The following is an 18675-nucleotide window of genomic DNA, read 5'->3' on the forward strand; positions in this document are numbered from 1 at the left end:
TTTTTAGCAAGTAGTATATTGTATGATATTATCTTATATTATATTACAAAAACTGGGATATAGATAATTGACTACCTTTAGAAGGTGCAAGGTTAGGTTGGTTTGCAGAATTAAACCCAACAGTTAGTTAGTTAATGGATATGTTTTTTTGTTTTTTTTTGAAAATGAATGAGCTTTCACGTGAGGTATTGGGTGAGCAAAATCCGCAAAGTCAAATAATTAATTGTTATTGTGTATATCTGACATATACAAGTTAAGAATGCTTCATAAGTAAGCTTAATCGCTGTAGCTTGCAAGCAATACTTGGTAGTTAATTAACAACTAAAAGTAATAATTACTGACAGTCGGGCCCCCGATATTAGCCGAAATCACGTCAACCAGCCATGCACACAGGCAGTTGTGTATATGATTGCATGCATTTCTTACACACTATGTTGTTTGTGTGAACATCTTTTATCTGTGTCAAAATTAGTTAAGAGAAAAACATTTCAAACGCAACTAATGGCAAAAATTGCAACCCCCCCCCCCCAAAAAAAAAAAAAAAAAAAAAAAAAATGGATATCAGACGTTCTCAGATGGATAATTTTTGTCTAGACAGAAATCTAATATATAACTGGGTGATTTAGCTCTATGGGTAGGCATATAAATTATTTGAGGGGCGATCGAGAGGCAGACAACTTTCCAGTGAAATAACAAAATTCCGCTCGGACTCGGCGTCAGTTTCATCAATTTCTGGGTCATCCTGACACAGATTCAATGAAATGAAACTAAAAGCACACAGCTTTTGATTAGACCTTTCTATCGCATCGTTACACGCCTGAGTTTTTGCCAAACTAGGTAAGAAAACTATGGAAATCCATAAATGCAAAGCAAAACAGTCCGTTTGTAAATATTATTACACTTGAAAATATACTTATATGGTGATCATGTTGAACTTGTTATTTTAAACAGGATTGATTGTTTTGCTTACATTCGGCCGAGCAAAGACTATCTTCTCACTTGGTGTATCCCAACATATGCATACAATTACAAACCTGTGGAAATTTGAGCTAAATTGGTCATCGAAGTTGCGAGAAAATGAGAGAAAAACACCCTTGTGGGACAAGAGTGTGGAATGTGCATGTGCTTTCAAATAGGAATTAAAGACTAGAAGTCTTTCTATTATTTTAGTGAGAAATTACCTCTTTCTCAAAATCCATGCCACTTCAGAGGAGGCCGTTTCTCACAATGTTTTATACTATCAACAACTCTCCTACATGTATATGCTCGTTACCAAGTCAGTTTTTAAGTTAATATTTTGTTTTGAGTAATTACCAAACGTGTACCTTCCCTTTAAAAGCATATCAATTGTTGCACTTCCGGAATTCGAATCTGAGAAACGATACTGTCAGAAACGTTTCTCAGATTGTGTATTCCAAATGACTGTTCTTCCTCCTGCCGTGCACATTCGCTCCTGGTTTTCGGCGATATCTCAAAAACGTAACCACCTTCTGAAATGAAATGTTAACAAGTCAGTTTTATTATATCTACATTTTATATAGAATTAAAACAATCGAACGGCTGTTGCCTTTTAACAATTAAAGCCATCTATACAGTTTCGGAACAGAACAAATAATAAAAGTTCACAGATTTACAAATTAACTTACAGGGTTTACAGAAGCTAATGGTGAAAGACTTCTCTTGAAATATCGTTCCATGAAATGCTTTACTTTTTGAGAAAACATTGAAAGAATTATCAATTCTCGACAACGAGAATTACGGATTTATAGTAAACACATGTCATGACACGGCGAAACGTGCGGAAACGAGGGTGGGTTTCCCGTTATTTTCTCCCGACTCCAAAGACCGATTGAGCCTAAATTTTCACAGGTTTGTTATTTTATATATAAGTTGTGATACACGAAGTGTGGGCCTTTGGACAATACTGTTTACCGAAAGTGTCCAATGGCTTTAAAGACAATGGACACTATTGGTAATTGTCAGAGACTAGTCTTCACAGTTGGTGTATCTCAACATATGCATAAAATAACAAACCTGTGAAAAATTGAGCTCAATCGGTCGTCGAAGTTGCAAGATAATAATGAAAGAAAAAACAGCCCTTTCACACGAAGTTATGTGCTTTCAGATGCTTGATTTCGAGACCCCAAATTCTAAATCTGAGGTCTCAAGATCAAATTCGTGGAAAATTACTTCTTTCTCCAAAACTACATTACTTCAGAGGGAGCCGTTTTTCACAATGTTTTATAATATCAACCTCTCCCCATTACTCGTTACCAAGTTAGGTTTTATGCTAATAATGACTTTGAGTAAATACCAATAGTGTCCACTGCCTTTATTTAGTGAGTTTCAATTTGCTATTTTTGAACATGGAAGTGGAAGTCGCATCATCAAAAATGAAAGCTGCTACGAATGACCTAGGCTAAAATTTTGCTGCGGCTGATTAAAAAAGAAGAAGATTGGACGTCTTCCATTATTGTGTTCAATAATTGGCAAGGATGTTTACCAATTTGAACTTCTGCTGCCCCGGGGTATAACCCATCCATTAGTTTGACATTCATTCCCGCTCTTTGAGTGGTTCATCGGTTATATCAAATACCGCGGATTCTGTAAAAGGTGATTATTTTTCTACGCCACTGCTGCTGTGTTCTTTGCGAATCAACATTGAAAGGGTATTTGATGCATGAGTTCATAAGACGTCTGAAATTGAAATTGCTTCATTGAATGCCCCAAAAACAATGAAGGGGATAGTTTTCAGAACGAGAACGGGGAAGGTGAATTAAAGGTATTGTGTAGACCATGTGAGCTTTGTTTACAATAAGTGTGACCTTGTACATTCTTTGAGTATTCTGGCAAGCACATTACTGCACAGGTCATATGCTGGGAAAGTTGACATTTTGTGTCATAATTTCCACTTTAATCTAAGAGTTATGAAAGTAAAAGCTGGACAAGTTTTGAGATGTGCTCCCTTCCATTATATCAAAAGTAGATAAGAATTAGACAGTGCAATCTCCATAAAAAAAAATACAAGATTTTATGATTTCTTCCATTAGGATTTGTACACATTTTGCCTGCAGATAGTCCAGGACTTGTGGCTCTTTTTAAAACATGTAATGTCACAGGTCACATCGTCTCTACCTTTGGTAATTACTCAAAAAAATAATGGGCATAAAAACTTATAAACCATTAAAACAGCCGAATGGTTAAAAAAACAAAGAAAAGCACAATCCAGAAAGTAACTTGACCTCTAATGATCTCATATAGCTAGGGAGATGTAATGCCATGATAGGCATGTACCTCGATAGAGGGTACAATAATACATGACCTTCTGGGGTTTTAATTTACGACTATTTACAAAAAAAATCGCCAAAGCTAATTTAATTACAAGCTTAATTGGAAACATTTTCGGCGAGATTGTCTCATCAACTAAGTACAAACAACTTATGCATCTTTTGCGTTGTCCCGTTTCAAATGTGAAAGTCTGGGTATGTTTTTTGCTCTTTCGAAACATCATCATAAATTTATAGGATTTGAAGCATGGCATCGTGAGGTATCAAAGAACTGAGAAGTCTCCCGAACACCCGAACAATCTACTCCGCGGTAGTAGACAAAAAGAACAAACTTTACCTGGCAAGTAGATACACACATGCTTTTACCGCAAACCAAGTACATGTATACATCATAAATTTGTCACATACAAAAAAATACAAAAATATATAATTAAATGAATGAATCCTTTTGGGAAAGAGCGAGCCATGCGATTTGAAGACATAGGCTTACGAATCCAAACATCAAAATTTAACAGGTTTCCAACTGCAAAGCAATTACGTCAGATTCAAATATATGGCATTGATATAATGTTAGACAATTTGAATGAATTTGCCAGACCCGCAGAAACAATAATAACAACAGCGTCGCTAAATGGTGAGATACAAAAAGCAAGTCATAAAATACACGCATTTAATGGTAAAAAAGCAGATTGAATAATAAATAGCTATATCCCTGCTAGAGAAAGTGTTGTAGACTATCAGAAGAGATTACCAAAATAGAAATGTCAAAACCAAAACGGCGTGACGAAATAACAAAACGGCCGCTGGGGCAGCAATGACGTTCCATTCTGCGCCACCCCTCGTTCTCTTTAAGGCACTCTTTATTGCTAACTTAACATAATTGTTAGCATAAAACTATAACGAACAATGGAGAGCTGTGGGTAGTATTGAACGTTGCGGGAAACAGCTCCCTCTAAAGTAACATTAGTATTTGAGAAAGTGGTAATTTCTCACTCAAATAGTTATTGAAAGACTTCGGGCCTTGTGTGGGCATCTGAGAGAACACAAACATTTGTGCAACAATGGTGTTTATTCTTCTTCATTATTCTCATGTAACTTCGATGAAACTTCGATGACAAAGTCAATGCACAAATTTGTTCTTTTATGCAAATGTTGGGATACACCATGTGAGAATTCTTGTGTTTGGCAATCCAGCGCCTTTAATGCGGGTCTACCTAGAATAGAACGCCTACCTGTTTTCATTTATCAAACTGCTTAAAGGCAGTGGACACTATTGGTAATTGTCAAAGACCAGTCTTCTCACTTGGTGTATCTCGACATATGCATAAAATAACAAACCTGTGAAAATTTGAGCTCAATTGGTTGTCGAAGTTGCGAGATAATAATGAAAGAAAAAACACCCTTGTCACACGAAGTTGTGTGCGTTTAGATGGTTGATTTCGAGACCTCAAGTTCTAAACTTGAGGTCTCGAAATAAAATTCGTGGAAAATTACTTCTTTCTCGAAAACTACGTCACTTCAGAGGGAGCCGTTTCTCACAACGTTTTATACTATCAACCTCTCCCCATTACTCGTTACCAAGTGAGGTTTTATGCTGATAATTATTTTGAGTAATTACCAATAGTGTCCACTGCCTTTAAGAAGAAGAAGAATAATGAGCAGAAATTGAATTAAAAACATAACAATTATTAATATAAATCCATTTTAACCTTTCGGTTGCACATGAATCGCGCACGCCCCTTACTCCATGCCCTTAAATTCAACCACTGTTTCCAACTTTCCGAACCCCCTGAATAAAAAAAAAATTCTGTTTTTCGGCATGTTGAACACAGAACAGCCGTTGGGTTCGTCAAATAATGAAACATGCAATTCAGGTAAACGTGCTCTTTGGACGAAATGCAACAGTCATGGACTATCAGATGCAGTTGCTGCCACACACTGAAAGCGTTTCCTGTTCAGCCAAACAAACCTAATTCAATTTGGTAAGTTTTAAGAGAGTAGAGAATTATCTTGGTTTTAGTGCAATTTATTCAAGAGTCGTGGAATTACAGGCAAAATTGGGCAGAAACCATCCAGTGTAAACAGTTACAAATGTTTTCTTGTCGGTAGTAACGCAGGAATGCTTGAGTGATTCGCGCGGGAAAATTTTTTTTTCTCGTTTTTTTCTGCTTGTCAATGTCACCGGCTGAGTTAATGTTTAGCAATGCATCCTCTTCAAACTTGTCGTATGTCTTTGATTAATACTGTAGCGGAGAAAAACGTTCCTAAGACAACTCGTACGTAAATCATTCAACTCAACGATAGCATAGTGGTTAATGTGTGACCTGTTTTTGTGTTTCTCTCCCTATAGATTTCGAATCACGGATTTCAATCTAACCGGATATTATGTCCGTATCGTGCCCCAATCTCTCTCACGCGGTCCCCACTCCCAACCCATCGGAGTTGAGGACGTTTCCCGAGCTACCTGCCTCGCTGGAGAACTCGACCCACGTACCATATGGGGACCCAGTCTACATGCAGACACCCTGGGACGACGCAACGTGGGTCCTCACCAGTGCCTTCATCATCTTCACGATGCAGTCCGGGTTCGGGCTCCTCGAATCCGGCAGCGTCTCGCAGAAGAATGAAGTCAACATCATGGTAAAGAATGCCGTGGATGTTCTGTTCGGTGGTATCTCCTACTGGATGTTCGGGTACGGGCTGAGCTTCGATAAACGCGGCAGTGACCACGCCTCGAACAACCCCTTCGTGGCCGTTGGGGAGTTCTTCGTGGACGAGAGCGACCCGGATAAATTCGGGGAGCTCTTCTCGCATTTCTTCTTCCATGCGTCGTTTGCGACGACAGCCACCACGATCGTCAGTGGTGCCATGGCAGAGAGAACCAAACTCGAGGCGTATATTCTCTTTTCATTCCTTAACACGCTGGTATATTGCTTCCCCGCCCATTGGATGTGGGACTGCGCTGGGTGGTTGAAGAACATGGGCGTGGTTGATATAGCTGGGGCGGGGGCAGTGCATCTTGTGGGAGGAGTCACGGGTTTAATAGCGACGATAATGTTGAAGCCGAGGACTGGTCGATTTGAACCTGGTGCACAGACACCAGCTATGGGCTCACCTACCAATACTATATTTGGAATGTTCATGCTTTGGTAAGTAAAGCTATATATGAAGATTTTTTTTTTTTTTTTTTTTTTTTTTTTTTTTTTTTTTTTATACTTGACGTGTAAACAACTCAGTTAAATTCAATTTGTATCTTTTCAAGATGATTTATGTCTTGAACATTCCGAGGCATGTCATTGAAAACTCATGCTGGGGATAGAGAGGGGCACTTCACCTCTTACTCGTGCGTTATGCAAAGGACACAGAGTACAGCACATGCTTAGTGGCTTATCTTATAGCTAGAGATGGTCAGGATCAATTGCACTGCCTTATTAAAAACGAATACGTGTTTGCTTTACCTCTGATCTTGAGACCGTCGCGGATGATATTTCAGAACAATTTCGGACAAAAGGTATGCTAATACGTTGTATCCATGACAACGGGCAGGTTTTTCCAACCATCCTACCGCGAAGACATTAAATGCATTGTAATTTCTTCGGCTTAATCCTATACAATAATGGATTTGGATACATACAATTTACCAATGAACTTTGCATTTCAAATGGTGGTCGTGTTTCGGAGATATCGCTGAAACTCCAGGGTGAATGATGTCCCATGAATATTGACGTCAATATTCACGTAAATACATTATGTTCAATGTCCTTTCAGGGCCAACATAGATTACACGATCTGAGAAGCGTTTTATATTCAAACTTCTGGGATAAAAAGTTATATCCTTTTCCACAACCGTAGTACTTTGAAGTGAACTGTTTCTTCAAATGCAAAATAGTATCCCAACACTTAAGTTTGTTGCGCCATTTTAAAAATGCATTACCACCAGCTTTATGGCTAGCGCCCTCATTAGCACTCTACTTGCGAGTTGAAAAAAGGGTCCGCTTATTATTATTCCACTTTCTGATGTGATGTTTATTAATTAACCCATGTCGTTCACCCTGTCCACCAATATTCATTGATCATTATGAAAATTATTTCCTTGTCTATTTCCTTGTTTGAACTATAACTAACCGGCATTGTTATTTATTTGTTTCAAATTACGAGATTGTTAGAGTAAGATGGTTACGGGGAACATTGGGAGTTTAAAGGAACACGTTCCTTGGATCGGACGAGTTGGTCTTTGAAAAGTGTTTGTAACCGTATTTGTTATAAAATGCATATGATAGAAAGATGTGTTAAAAGTAGAATAGTTGCACGGTTTTCCATGTACGTCGCGTACTAACATGGTCGGCTGTTTCTTCGCGACGGAAATTGAAACCGTGCAATTATAACGCCGTAAAATAGGTGTTATATCGCCCTAATAGCGTGTTATAACGCCAAACTTAAAAGGTGTTTACTTGTTGTCAGCCATGCCGTAGGATCATTATTTTCTACTTCTAAATTATCTTTTTTCTAATCGTTTGCATTTCACAACAAACTGTTTCAACCGTTTTTCAAGACCAACTAGCCCAATCCGAGCCAACGTGTTTCCTTTAATGCTACAAGCATGAAATTTTATATATGAGTGGCATATCACGAAAAATGTATAAAACCCTGGCTTAAAACCCTCGCATATTAATTGTCCTTTTCAAAACAAAAAGGTATTCAAATAAAACGAAAATTTTCTAAATTTTCAAAATGGCTGACATTGGCTGTTATTCTACCTGTCTCAAGTATGAGTGAGGGACTCGAGTCGACCATTTGGTGATTTTGCCTGGTACCCAGGTAGTATTATCCATGCATAGGTATGCCATAGAACATTGACTAGTGATTGACAAAAATGGTCGCTGCCCGAACTTGCCCCCGTTTTTGGTTTTCCAAAGGCGATTGCCCTAAAAACATCCAAATGCACTGGACAATAATATGTAATTACAGAAAACAATTTTAAGCACAACAACTTATATGATAATCAGCAGTGACGAGTTGTGTATACAATAAAACATTGTGAGTAAACGGCTCCCTCTGAAGTAACGTAGATTTTGAGAAAGAGGTATTTCTCACTCAGTTATTCAAAGACTTCGGGCGTTTTTAAGGCATCTGAAAGCACGCGTGTAACAAGGGTGTTTTTTTCTTTTTTTCTTTTGCAAGTTCGATAACCAATTGAGTATTATTTTTCACGGGTTTATTTTATTTTATGCATATGTTGAGATACACCAAGTTTGAATACTGGTCTTTATTACAAAAAGGTGTCCAGTGTCTTTAAGACATACTCCGACTGTGTGGCAGCATTCCATGCATCTATCATCAAAGACACAATCACACCAGTTACCTGTGACCGGGTAATAACAAGCCCCGACACAAACGTGCTCTGAATTCCCGGCAATAGTTCTCGATAAAAGTCTTCGTTGTTTTTACTGACACATGAGATCACATTTCTTGGTGGTTATTTCAAAGCCGGGCTTGCAATAATATTCACACGAACGCATATACCTAAGGCATTTGATTTTGGAGATGGGCAAAGTTAACACAAACAAGTCCCATCATAATAGTCAATTGAATAATACATGAATCTGTTAGAGATGGTTCAGACCTGAGAATTTGATTTTGAAGTCTCGAAATCAAGCATCTGACAGCACACAACTTCGTTTGACAAGGGTGTTTTTATCCTTCATTATTATTTCGCTACTTCGACGATAAATTTGAGCTCAAATTTTCACAGGTTATTATTGTACGCATGATGTTGAGATAGACTCAAGTGAGAAGACTGGTCTTTGACAATTACCAATAGTGCCAAGGTCTTTAAAGGGAAGGTATGCAATGTGGTTTGTGTAACCGCCCAATTGTTTTAACCCTATATAAATATAGACGTGTACCTCTGACAAGAAGGACCGGTTTGGATCGAAAGCTTAGACCAATCTGTGAAATTTTATTTCAAAAGACTCAGTAACGTTTTTGAGATCATCCAAGCGGTTAAGTCGATCAGGAAGAATGATCCATTATTGTTGGAATACACAATCTGAAAAGGGTTCCAGATAGTAAATTTTTCACCATCATTTGATGTCAACATATCAACGTAATTGTGTTGGCAGAAGTTTGTCTTATGGTTTTGATTCTATTACGGTATCTTTGTGACAGACCCATGGTGTCAATTTTAACAACCCAGTATTTGCAGTGTAGAACTACAATGCCGGTACGGTTTACCTTCAGCATTGTAAATTAAACCACTGCATGGAAAACCACGAAGCTGGCTTCAATTTAAAATGATTGATATTCACAAACTATCAGCATTCAATAAACAGGGGCAGATATTTTACGTGACTATTCTAGCTGTACGATCTTTAATTTTTTCTCCTGGACTTCATGTACGTTAACATTTGGAACTTGTTTTTCTATTCCTCCCTCTCTCTGTGTCTCTTATTATTTTAACAGGTGGGGTTGGCTGGGTTTCAACTGCGGCAGTACGTACGGCATCTCCCAGAACAAGTGGGTATTAGCTTCAAGGTATGCAAGTTGATGTTATTTTGCACATGTACAGTTTAATTGCCCATGTAGTTCCCCTCCCCCGTGGTGTTGATGTTGTGGTACTAACTGGCGTGAACGCAATCACACACGGTTCAATGGGTAGGGCTACGAGTGTTTATACGTTACTGGATGTGGGTCAACCATTCCTAGTATTGCACCTTTGCGACAAGCAGTAGTCATTTATCTAGTCAAAGTTGTCCTTAAAAAAAATGATTAAAATAAGACTAGATTGTCACTTTTTACGACACCTTCAACACTGAATCATTATAATATTCGCAGTGCAGATTCATGGCAGCTTAAATCGGCCGACAGGGAATAAATATATAATGGAATTGAACTGGAAACAATACAATATTGGCCATGCCACACGAACTAATTTACACGCACATTAGAGCAGTCTAAGCCAAAGAACCTATGGCGCCAAAAGGTGCAAATAGACTACGCTTGCTGTTATGTGAAGTGTGAAATTGACGCCTTATAGCAAACAGGTAAATTTTTCCAGTTCCAATATGGATGAAAAATTGAAAACAAACTCACAAATTTATCAGTGACGTTTCACCACTACACTATAATGGATGCCATTTCATTTATCAACTCTTTAAATGCAGCATACGGTGCAGACAATAACCATTGCTGCCATGCTATAGCAAAACTGCTGCTCACCAAAAAGGCGCACGTGTTGTACGTTTACTTTCTTACATTAGATAGAGGTAATGTTGTCCATCTCCAGCATTTATTTACGGTATACGATCTTTGTTCTAAGCGATAAAAAAAAAATCAACATTTCAATTGCCGCTGATAGCAAAACATTGTTTATTATTTATTATTTATTTATGCTGGGTTTGAGGCTTAGGATTCTCCGGTAAGTGATGTGGGAGAAAAGCCACCAGAGAATTCTCTTAGGAAGACGATGACAGGAAAAAAAGCACCAAGTGAACTGACGAAGTATTCCCTGTAATGAAAGGTTGTTGACCCCAAGTTGTCTCTATAGAAATAGCCTCCTCTGACAATTACGGGTAACTCGTCCTAACTCGAGATAAGATTAGTCTTAACTCTTTGTGAAATCCACACCAGGTAGCTACGAAATACACTAAGGTTCGGGGTTGGTCCACATTTATGTTAAGTCTGACTGCATTAAGGTGTGCAATACGTAGGCTACATTTTAGGCATGGACTCCATAATAAAGGCACACGCATAAGCTACTTGTAGGCAGGGGCTATGTATATACTACGGGGTTACATTTAGCTATACGACGATATCATGGTTGATATTAGTCCCGGAATACGTTAAGATGTACGGTTAAGGATACATTAAGGTATACATTATAAATAATTAGGCTACATTAAGGCCTGGTATACTATATGGGCAACATTTATTCCTGGGCTACTTTCATGCTTACAATTATTTAGTAGTGGGCTTAATTTAGGTATACGATAATGGGATGCATCAAGGTACACAATATGGGATAATTAGACCCAGTCATATTTCGGTATACGATTTTGGCTAAATATTGACCTGGGCTACAATTAGATGTACGATTATGTGCTGTACTGCTTGCACACAATATGGGGTACAATCTGTAGATCGGGCTACATTCAGGTAAAACACAAGTCATTTTCATCGTCATTTTGTATGGCGAGCTCCTCCTCACAAAGGCAACCATGACACTCTCACAGGCTTAGTCGGTAAAAGAAATGGATCCTTAATATCAGATGCACGACCCGAACTCTGCTAGAAAACCATTTTCTGATGAAGTGTTTTCTTTTAATTTGCGGATTTTGTTTGCCTTACACCCAAAACGTCAACGTCGCACTAAATAACAAGCCAACAGGTGTAAACACGCATCTAATCCCAAAGCAATAATCGTGCGGCATTGGAGAGCGGCAATAGCAATAAGCAGACCAATCTCCGTCTCATCGGATAGGGTTGGATTTACCAAGAAGAAGAAGAAAAACAAGCCGTGACATGAGAAAATTGGAATGATAGTTTTGTGATTAGATTTTTTTCTCGCAGATCCCTGGTTAGCGATTGTGTACACACTGAGATTGCCACCCGGTTTGCATTTTTTTAGACATCAAATTTGTCAGTACAGTCGTAGTGCGCTATCCAATGTTTCCTTTTTTCTTTCTCTCTCAAAACCGATTTTAAAAAGGGAAGGCTTCAAAAATAATCAGGACAACTTTTGAGAATGGCAATTTTATATATATATATAATTTTTGTTCCCTTTTTTATTAATAATGCAAGTCGCAAAACACAAAAGGCCTGATCGAAGCCCACTTCAAGGTGTGGGCTACAATCTATTTTTTTCCAGGGGCCTTTACCACCTACTCCTGGGCTGACAGGTTACCCCCTTTACATTCCACACAGAAAAAAATGCGCGCAGTTCAAAATAGATTTAGTGCTCGAGACGAAGACGGCGACACTGAGCTATCGAGATGACCGGGTGGCAAAATGAAATATCACTCACAGCCTGGAGTGGGAAGTATGCCTTAACAGACAACCCTTAGCCTTAAAGGCACCGGACACGTTTGATAGTTATCACCAGTATTCTCAGTACGTGTATCAACATATGCATAACATAACCAGTGAACATTTGGGCTCAATTGGTCATCAAAGTTGCACGAGAATAGTTACACAAAACACACCCTTGCTGCATTACTTTGTGTGCTTTCAGATGCATAAAATAAGGTTTCAGCTGAAGTCTATTAATTAAGTGAGAAAATTACCTTTATCTCAAAAATAATGTAAGTTCAGGGGGCGCTTCTCAAAATGTGTTTAACTATCAACACTTTTACATTGCTCGTTACCAAGTCAGTTTTTATGCTGAAAATTAAGTTACCAAAAGTGTCCAGTTTCTTTAATCGGGGTCAACTTCCACGGGGGAAAAACACACCAAATAATGGATGTGACTGTGACAACACAGTCATGAGCAGTTTATAAAACAATCAAGTGCAATTCATGGGAAGCATTTGAAACACAATGTAAGACAACTGATTAAGAGATTGTTCCCTGTGCAATTAATAATTATCCAAAATATGTATGGTTGTCCAATTACGTTTTTTTTTTTTATCTACGGTGCACTGGAAGTGCTATCGGACTTGTTGAGATTCTTATGTAAATTTAATGGGTGGCATCATTACGGAGCACTGTAAATGTTATCCGAATTGTTGATATCTTTGGATAGTTTACTGGAGCATGATATGCAAGCTTTTACATAGCAACTTCCAGATGAGCAAACCATGGTAACATTGTGCCATACACATCCAATCAGAATTGTGTATGGGTGTTCACCGTCTGTTATGTTACTAAGCAAAACCGACTCATGTGATATTTCAACTTTCTTGATAGTGTGAGGAGTTCAAATATATGTGCTTACTTGTGATCAAGCACGTCATTGAATGAGACAATATTCAAATCGAACATGCAAATTACTTGAAAAACTAAAACAGCCCAAACGCAAATGAGCCAAGAGCTTTAATGACTCAATTGTATTATTTTTTAGTGTGCGACAATCCGTTTCGGATTGTTTAATGTTCCATCCCCTGCCATGTTGCTGGTAGCCGGAAAACCTTGGCCTACTGATGTTTAGATGTTTCACCTTATCAGCATTTTTATGTGAGCTTAGGACTCACTGTTGATGAGTATAGGGTTTGACTTGGTTTTTAAAACTTGGTGTTGCCCTGTTTCTGTTTTGTAATACTTGTAAATGATTATAATTTTGTTAATCTTTAGTGTATGTGCTTAATGTTTGCACATGTATTCTTATTAATTTCTCCTAAAGAATTATTACAAGTATTTTATTATTGTCATAAATGCAACAAAATAACCTCAACCAGATGCGCGTGAAAGAAACAAAATTATGTTTAATTATTTGAAAAGGAATGACATCGGTGAAGTAGACAACCTGCCGTTAGGTCAATTCAACCTATTTCAACACGTTCCCACGTTCACTCACCCTATGAGGTATAGTGTTTCATCAACGCCAAACATAGCCCTGCAGTAAATCTCGGATGTATAAGTGAAACGTGAAACCTGTTTTTGATGGATTTTCTAATCATAGGTCTTCATGTTCTTAGATCCCCTGCTTTTTCGTCTCCTTATAATGTGCTCAAAAGCAAGTGTATATCGTGCATGCTCTTTGGCATTTCAGTTCTGCAGCAAGATCTGAGTGCATGTGTTCAAACAGCCAATAAAGGATGATCTCAAATATATAGATATTACAGTTTTCTAACAGCTGCAGTCCATCCAGGAAACATACAAAATATAACGAGTCTCTTACCTCACGTTAAACATGGTAAAAATGGGATTTTCTCCAGAACGCTCCAAGCCGAATTTCTGAAAAACGTGGGTTCAAACAAGCCCGCGCGATAAAGGAATCGTGACGTCATTGGCGGCTATGTGGTGTGAAAATGCCAAAGCTGGAGAACTGTGTTCAAAACCAATAGGGGATCGTCACTGGCGTCCAGGGTCATTATAATAGATAAGCCGTTTTTGACTCTCGGCTGAAAAAGCCGCGCGGCCGGCTGCATTTTGGACTCGAGTTATTTATTACTAAATGCAAATTTGAGAGTAAAATTGTTATTAACCTGTATCTGCGATGTCTATTTGGCCATAAAAAGGTAATAGTTGACATATTGAGATCATCCTTTATTGGCTCTTTAATAATTTAATTTCGCTTCGTGTTTATTTTGTTTCCGAAGTTAACCGCATAATTATTTGTCGGTCCCGAGTATAGACAAGCCATCAAATGCACCCACAAAACTGTCTCCTTTGAGTGTGAAATTTAGTCCTTGTTTCCATGTAATTTTCACAGGTCTGGGTCACATTTAGGTATACGATATATTGGCTACAGAGGGCTACATGATTATGGGCTATATTTAGGCTAGGGCTTTTTTCATGTACAGCAACGTATTTTTGTTTACTTTCATCGTCATTTTGTACAGTGGGCTTCTCCTGACAGTGGCGGCCATTTCTATGTAAAGAGTATTTCTGTTGCACACATGTGCGGCACCTAAATGTAGCCCGAGCCCTTAATGTAGCCTGACCTAAATGTAGCCCCAAACATGTACCTAGATGTAGCCCGGACCTTGCATTTAGGTACATGTTTGGGGCTACATTTAGGTCGGGGCTACATCTAGGGCTCGGCCTACATTTAGGTGCCGCACATACGACCAAAAGGCAAGCCAACTATGCTTTAGTACACATTTTCTGATGAGGTACGTGTTTTCTTTTAATTTACCAAAATTTGTTTTCCTTGTATCCAAGCGCCGGGTCGCACCTGTTTAATCCTATGTTTACAGACATGTAATTTTCAATGAGCTTTTAACAGGGACATAGATTAGTATAAACATTCACGTTTTCTTAAAAACTGAAAATGTGCCATAAGCTACAACATTTAACAAAGATGAATCTGTGACATTTGGTTCAGATTTTTCTTTTGTATAGCCTAGATTTTTAAACACATTGAAATCTGCTTGCTTATCGTGCGCTTCTATTGGACACAATAAGTCACTTTTAATGCAATTATTGATTTGTACTTTTCAGATTTATCATTATCCAGATTTCCCATCTGGTGGCAGCGTTCCTCGATAGATTGTATGCCTCCCTATAAAGACAATTAAATTGTAAGCTAACAACGTTTGTGGTGTAACAAAAATAAATGTTAGCTATAATAAATGACAATACAAACCATCCAAACCAGCTGTTTGAACCATTCAAGATGATTAATGGTGAAAAAATACATTTTCACAACTTTTGTGTAGAGAGTTTTTGTTTTCGACGACGAATGGTTCTACTGCGACGGTATTAGTAGTTTTCAGCCAAACTTTGACGTTTTCATCAAAACGCAGATGACGCCGTACAGTCTTGATAACCGTCGCAGAACAATCCGTCGTCGAAAACAAAAACTCTCAATTTTACAAGTTGTCACAACATTTTACTCTCAGTTTTACAAACCGTCAAAACACACGTTAAAACGATGTGACAACGTATGGCTATCATAACTTGAATAATACAGGGTACGTTCGTTTAGCTTCCCTGGGTCGACCCCGGTGTGTGGCGGTTTTTTTCCCAGGACAGGTGTGTGCAGATAATTACCCACGTTCCAAAATACTAGGCGATGAAAACTTGATCACTCAAACATTACATTTTGACCTTATTTTTGTCCTTTTTTACTTTAAGCGTCGTACTATAAAACTGATTGTCAACCTAATCTGCCCAACCAATGTACCTTTCATTCTCATTAAACCATAGGGTGTATGAACCCTTGTGTCGACCGTACCCTTTCCATATTTTGTTTATAAACTGACCATTTTCTAATTGAACTTTCTGTTTTGATCTGAAGAAAGGTCAAATTGGGGTCACCAAATGACTTTATAGGCTATGGTTCAGAAAGTGCGTTTATGTTAAATCTCCTCCCTCATCGTACGCAGGTGTTTGACACAATAAGCCCAATTGTTCAAATTATTGATTAGTTGGGCCTACTTTTCAGATTGATCATTAAATGCCCATCTGATTTCAACGCCCCTCGAGCAGTTGTTTTATTTATGCAAACCAATACAGATATTTAATTTGAGAGCTATCAAATTATGCTACACGTTGTTAACTATTTTATGACGGTTTAAATGACAATACAAATCACCCGAGCCGGCTGTTTGACCTACAACAGGCAGTGGACACTATTGGTAACTACTTAACATAATTATTAGCATAAAACCTTACTTTGTAACGAGTAATGGGGAGAGGTTGATGGTATGAAAAATTGTGAGAAACGGCTCCCTCTGAAGTGAAGTAGTTTTCGAGAATGAAGTAATTTTCCACGAATTTGATTTCGAGACCACAGTAAGATTTTGCATCTGTTAGATCACACAACTTCTGGTGACAGTGGTGTTTTTTCTTCCATTATTATCTTAAAACTTCGACGACCAATTGAGTTCAAATGTTCACAAGTTTGTTATTTTGTACATATGTTGAGATACACCAAGTAAGAAGACTGGTCTTTGACAATTACCGATAGTGTCCAGTGTCTTTAAAGCTACAGTTTATGGTACCATCAGCACATTGAGACATCGTAGCTGTCACAACTTGAACCCTAAAGTTTGTCCAATACACAACACAAGCTGTTCCGTGTAGTAATGCTTTGGCATTGGACACTATTTGTTACTATTAAAACAAATTATTAGCATACAAATTTACTTGGGAACAATCAATCGAGAGATGTTGATTGTTGAAAACATTGTGAGAAACGGCTCCCTCTGAAGTAACGTACTTTATTAAGAAAGAAAATACCCTTCAATGTATTCTCTTGTTTTTATACTTTGAACTTCCTGTTTGGACCAGACAAAAGGGTCATATTTTGAATACAAATATGTTAAAGGTGTTTTCAGCTTAAACGAAGTGGCACAAACATTATGACCTAATATAAAATTGTGTAAAATTGATATAAAAACATGCAACGCAAACGTTTGGTAACCTCTTTAGGATAACCAAATCCACCAACAAGAAAATTTTGCATATTTTTTTCTTCTTTTCTATACGTCCAGAATTTTTTTTTTTTTTGATATTGTGCTCAATTTATTATTATGATGATGATATGATGCCAATCTAACTTCCTGTGTTTGTCTTTTGTTTTTGTTTTATTTACGTCTGACCAACAGATCTGCAACTGCTACAATAACTGCTTCTATTGGTGGAGGCATAGCTGCTATTGCATTAAGGTAATTGCATCAATATTGCATCATTATAATTCTCTTGTTCTTCCATGGTAGGGGGTTCCACGAGCAAAATCGCCTACATTTTTTAAGGCACAAACAAATAATTTTTATACCGTTGGTTTTGGGGTCTGTATGACTTGTTTTCCCTTTAAATGTAGATATAGGGGGCCTATATAATAAAACAAGACTGAGATTTTTTTCTTTTTCAAAAAGGTAGTTGCGTTTTTGGGATGGTCAAAAATCCAAAGCGGGTTCGCCCATACATGAGCAATAATCCGTAAATTTGGAAGGCACGATTAGAAACGTTTCTCAGATTGAAATGTTTGTGAATTTATCTCTCTTTAAAACCATATAATTCTTTTTTTTAAAGGAATCATTTCTCAAAATGGTGTGCATTACAAACAGCTGCACAGCATCGTATAGCTAGGTCATCAATAGACCAAAATAAAGCTTACCCTCCCTTTAAATAAGTAGTTTATATTATTAAATACTCAGGCCTATATTTTGCCAAATAATCAGTTCTTTATACTACTTGATTCAAGTACAATTTAAACCATCGTATGAATCAATATTTCATATACATGTATTTACTATTATTTTACCTTGTATTCTACAAAAACCTACCCATGTATTATCCAACAACGCTCCGTGTGAGAATTAACACAGGTTCCGGGTTCCATGGGGCCGGACGCCTATTTCAATCTGGAGCATAAAACCCGGAACACAGTTTCAAAATGACCCAGAAGTCGGTCAAGCACACGCGGCATCCGCGTGGTGTGAGTAGAGTCAACATAGAGTTTATGAGACAACCTTAGTTGATAGTATACAGCATTGTAAGAAACGGCTCCCTCTGAAGTTACGTAGTTTTCGAGAAAGAAGTAATTTTCCAAGAATTTTCTTTCGAGACCTCCGATTTTGAATTTGTGTTTTTTCTTTCATTATTGTCTGGCAACTTCGACGACCGATTGAGCTCAAATTTTGAGATGCACCAAGTGAGCAGACTGGTCTTAGATAATTACCAATAGTGTCAATATTTAAGTGCAGTGCATCATGCTACAGAACCACTTAAGTAGCACATTAGTTTTTTTTAATAACCATTAACCGGGTCAAGAAGATCCGGA

General features: G+C 37.9%; 1 protein-coding gene across 1 annotated transcript in view; it reads left to right on the forward strand.

Moving 5' to 3' along the window:
- Positions 1 to 5240: 5240 nt before the first annotated feature.
- Positions 5241 to 18675, forward strand: part of LOC139941946 (putative ammonium transporter 2) — a 27329-nt gene continuing 13894 nt past the window's right edge. The window contains exons 1-4 of the mRNA XM_071938592.1: positions 5241 to 5269; positions 5638 to 6436; positions 9750 to 9821; positions 17498 to 17557. Of these exons, the coding sequence (XP_071794693.1) occupies positions 5673 to 6436; positions 9750 to 9821; positions 17498 to 17557 (896 nt within the window). The 5' untranslated portion in view covers positions 5241 to 5269; positions 5638 to 5672. The remainder of the gene's footprint in view (positions 5270 to 5637; positions 6437 to 9749; positions 9822 to 17497; positions 17558 to 18675) is intronic.

The sequence above is a fragment of the Asterias amurensis genome, chromosome 9 (assembly GCF_032118995.1).
Source record: "Asterias amurensis chromosome 9, ASM3211899v1".
Taxonomy (NCBI): Eukaryota; Metazoa; Echinodermata; class Asteroidea; order Forcipulatida; family Asteriidae; genus Asterias; species Asterias amurensis.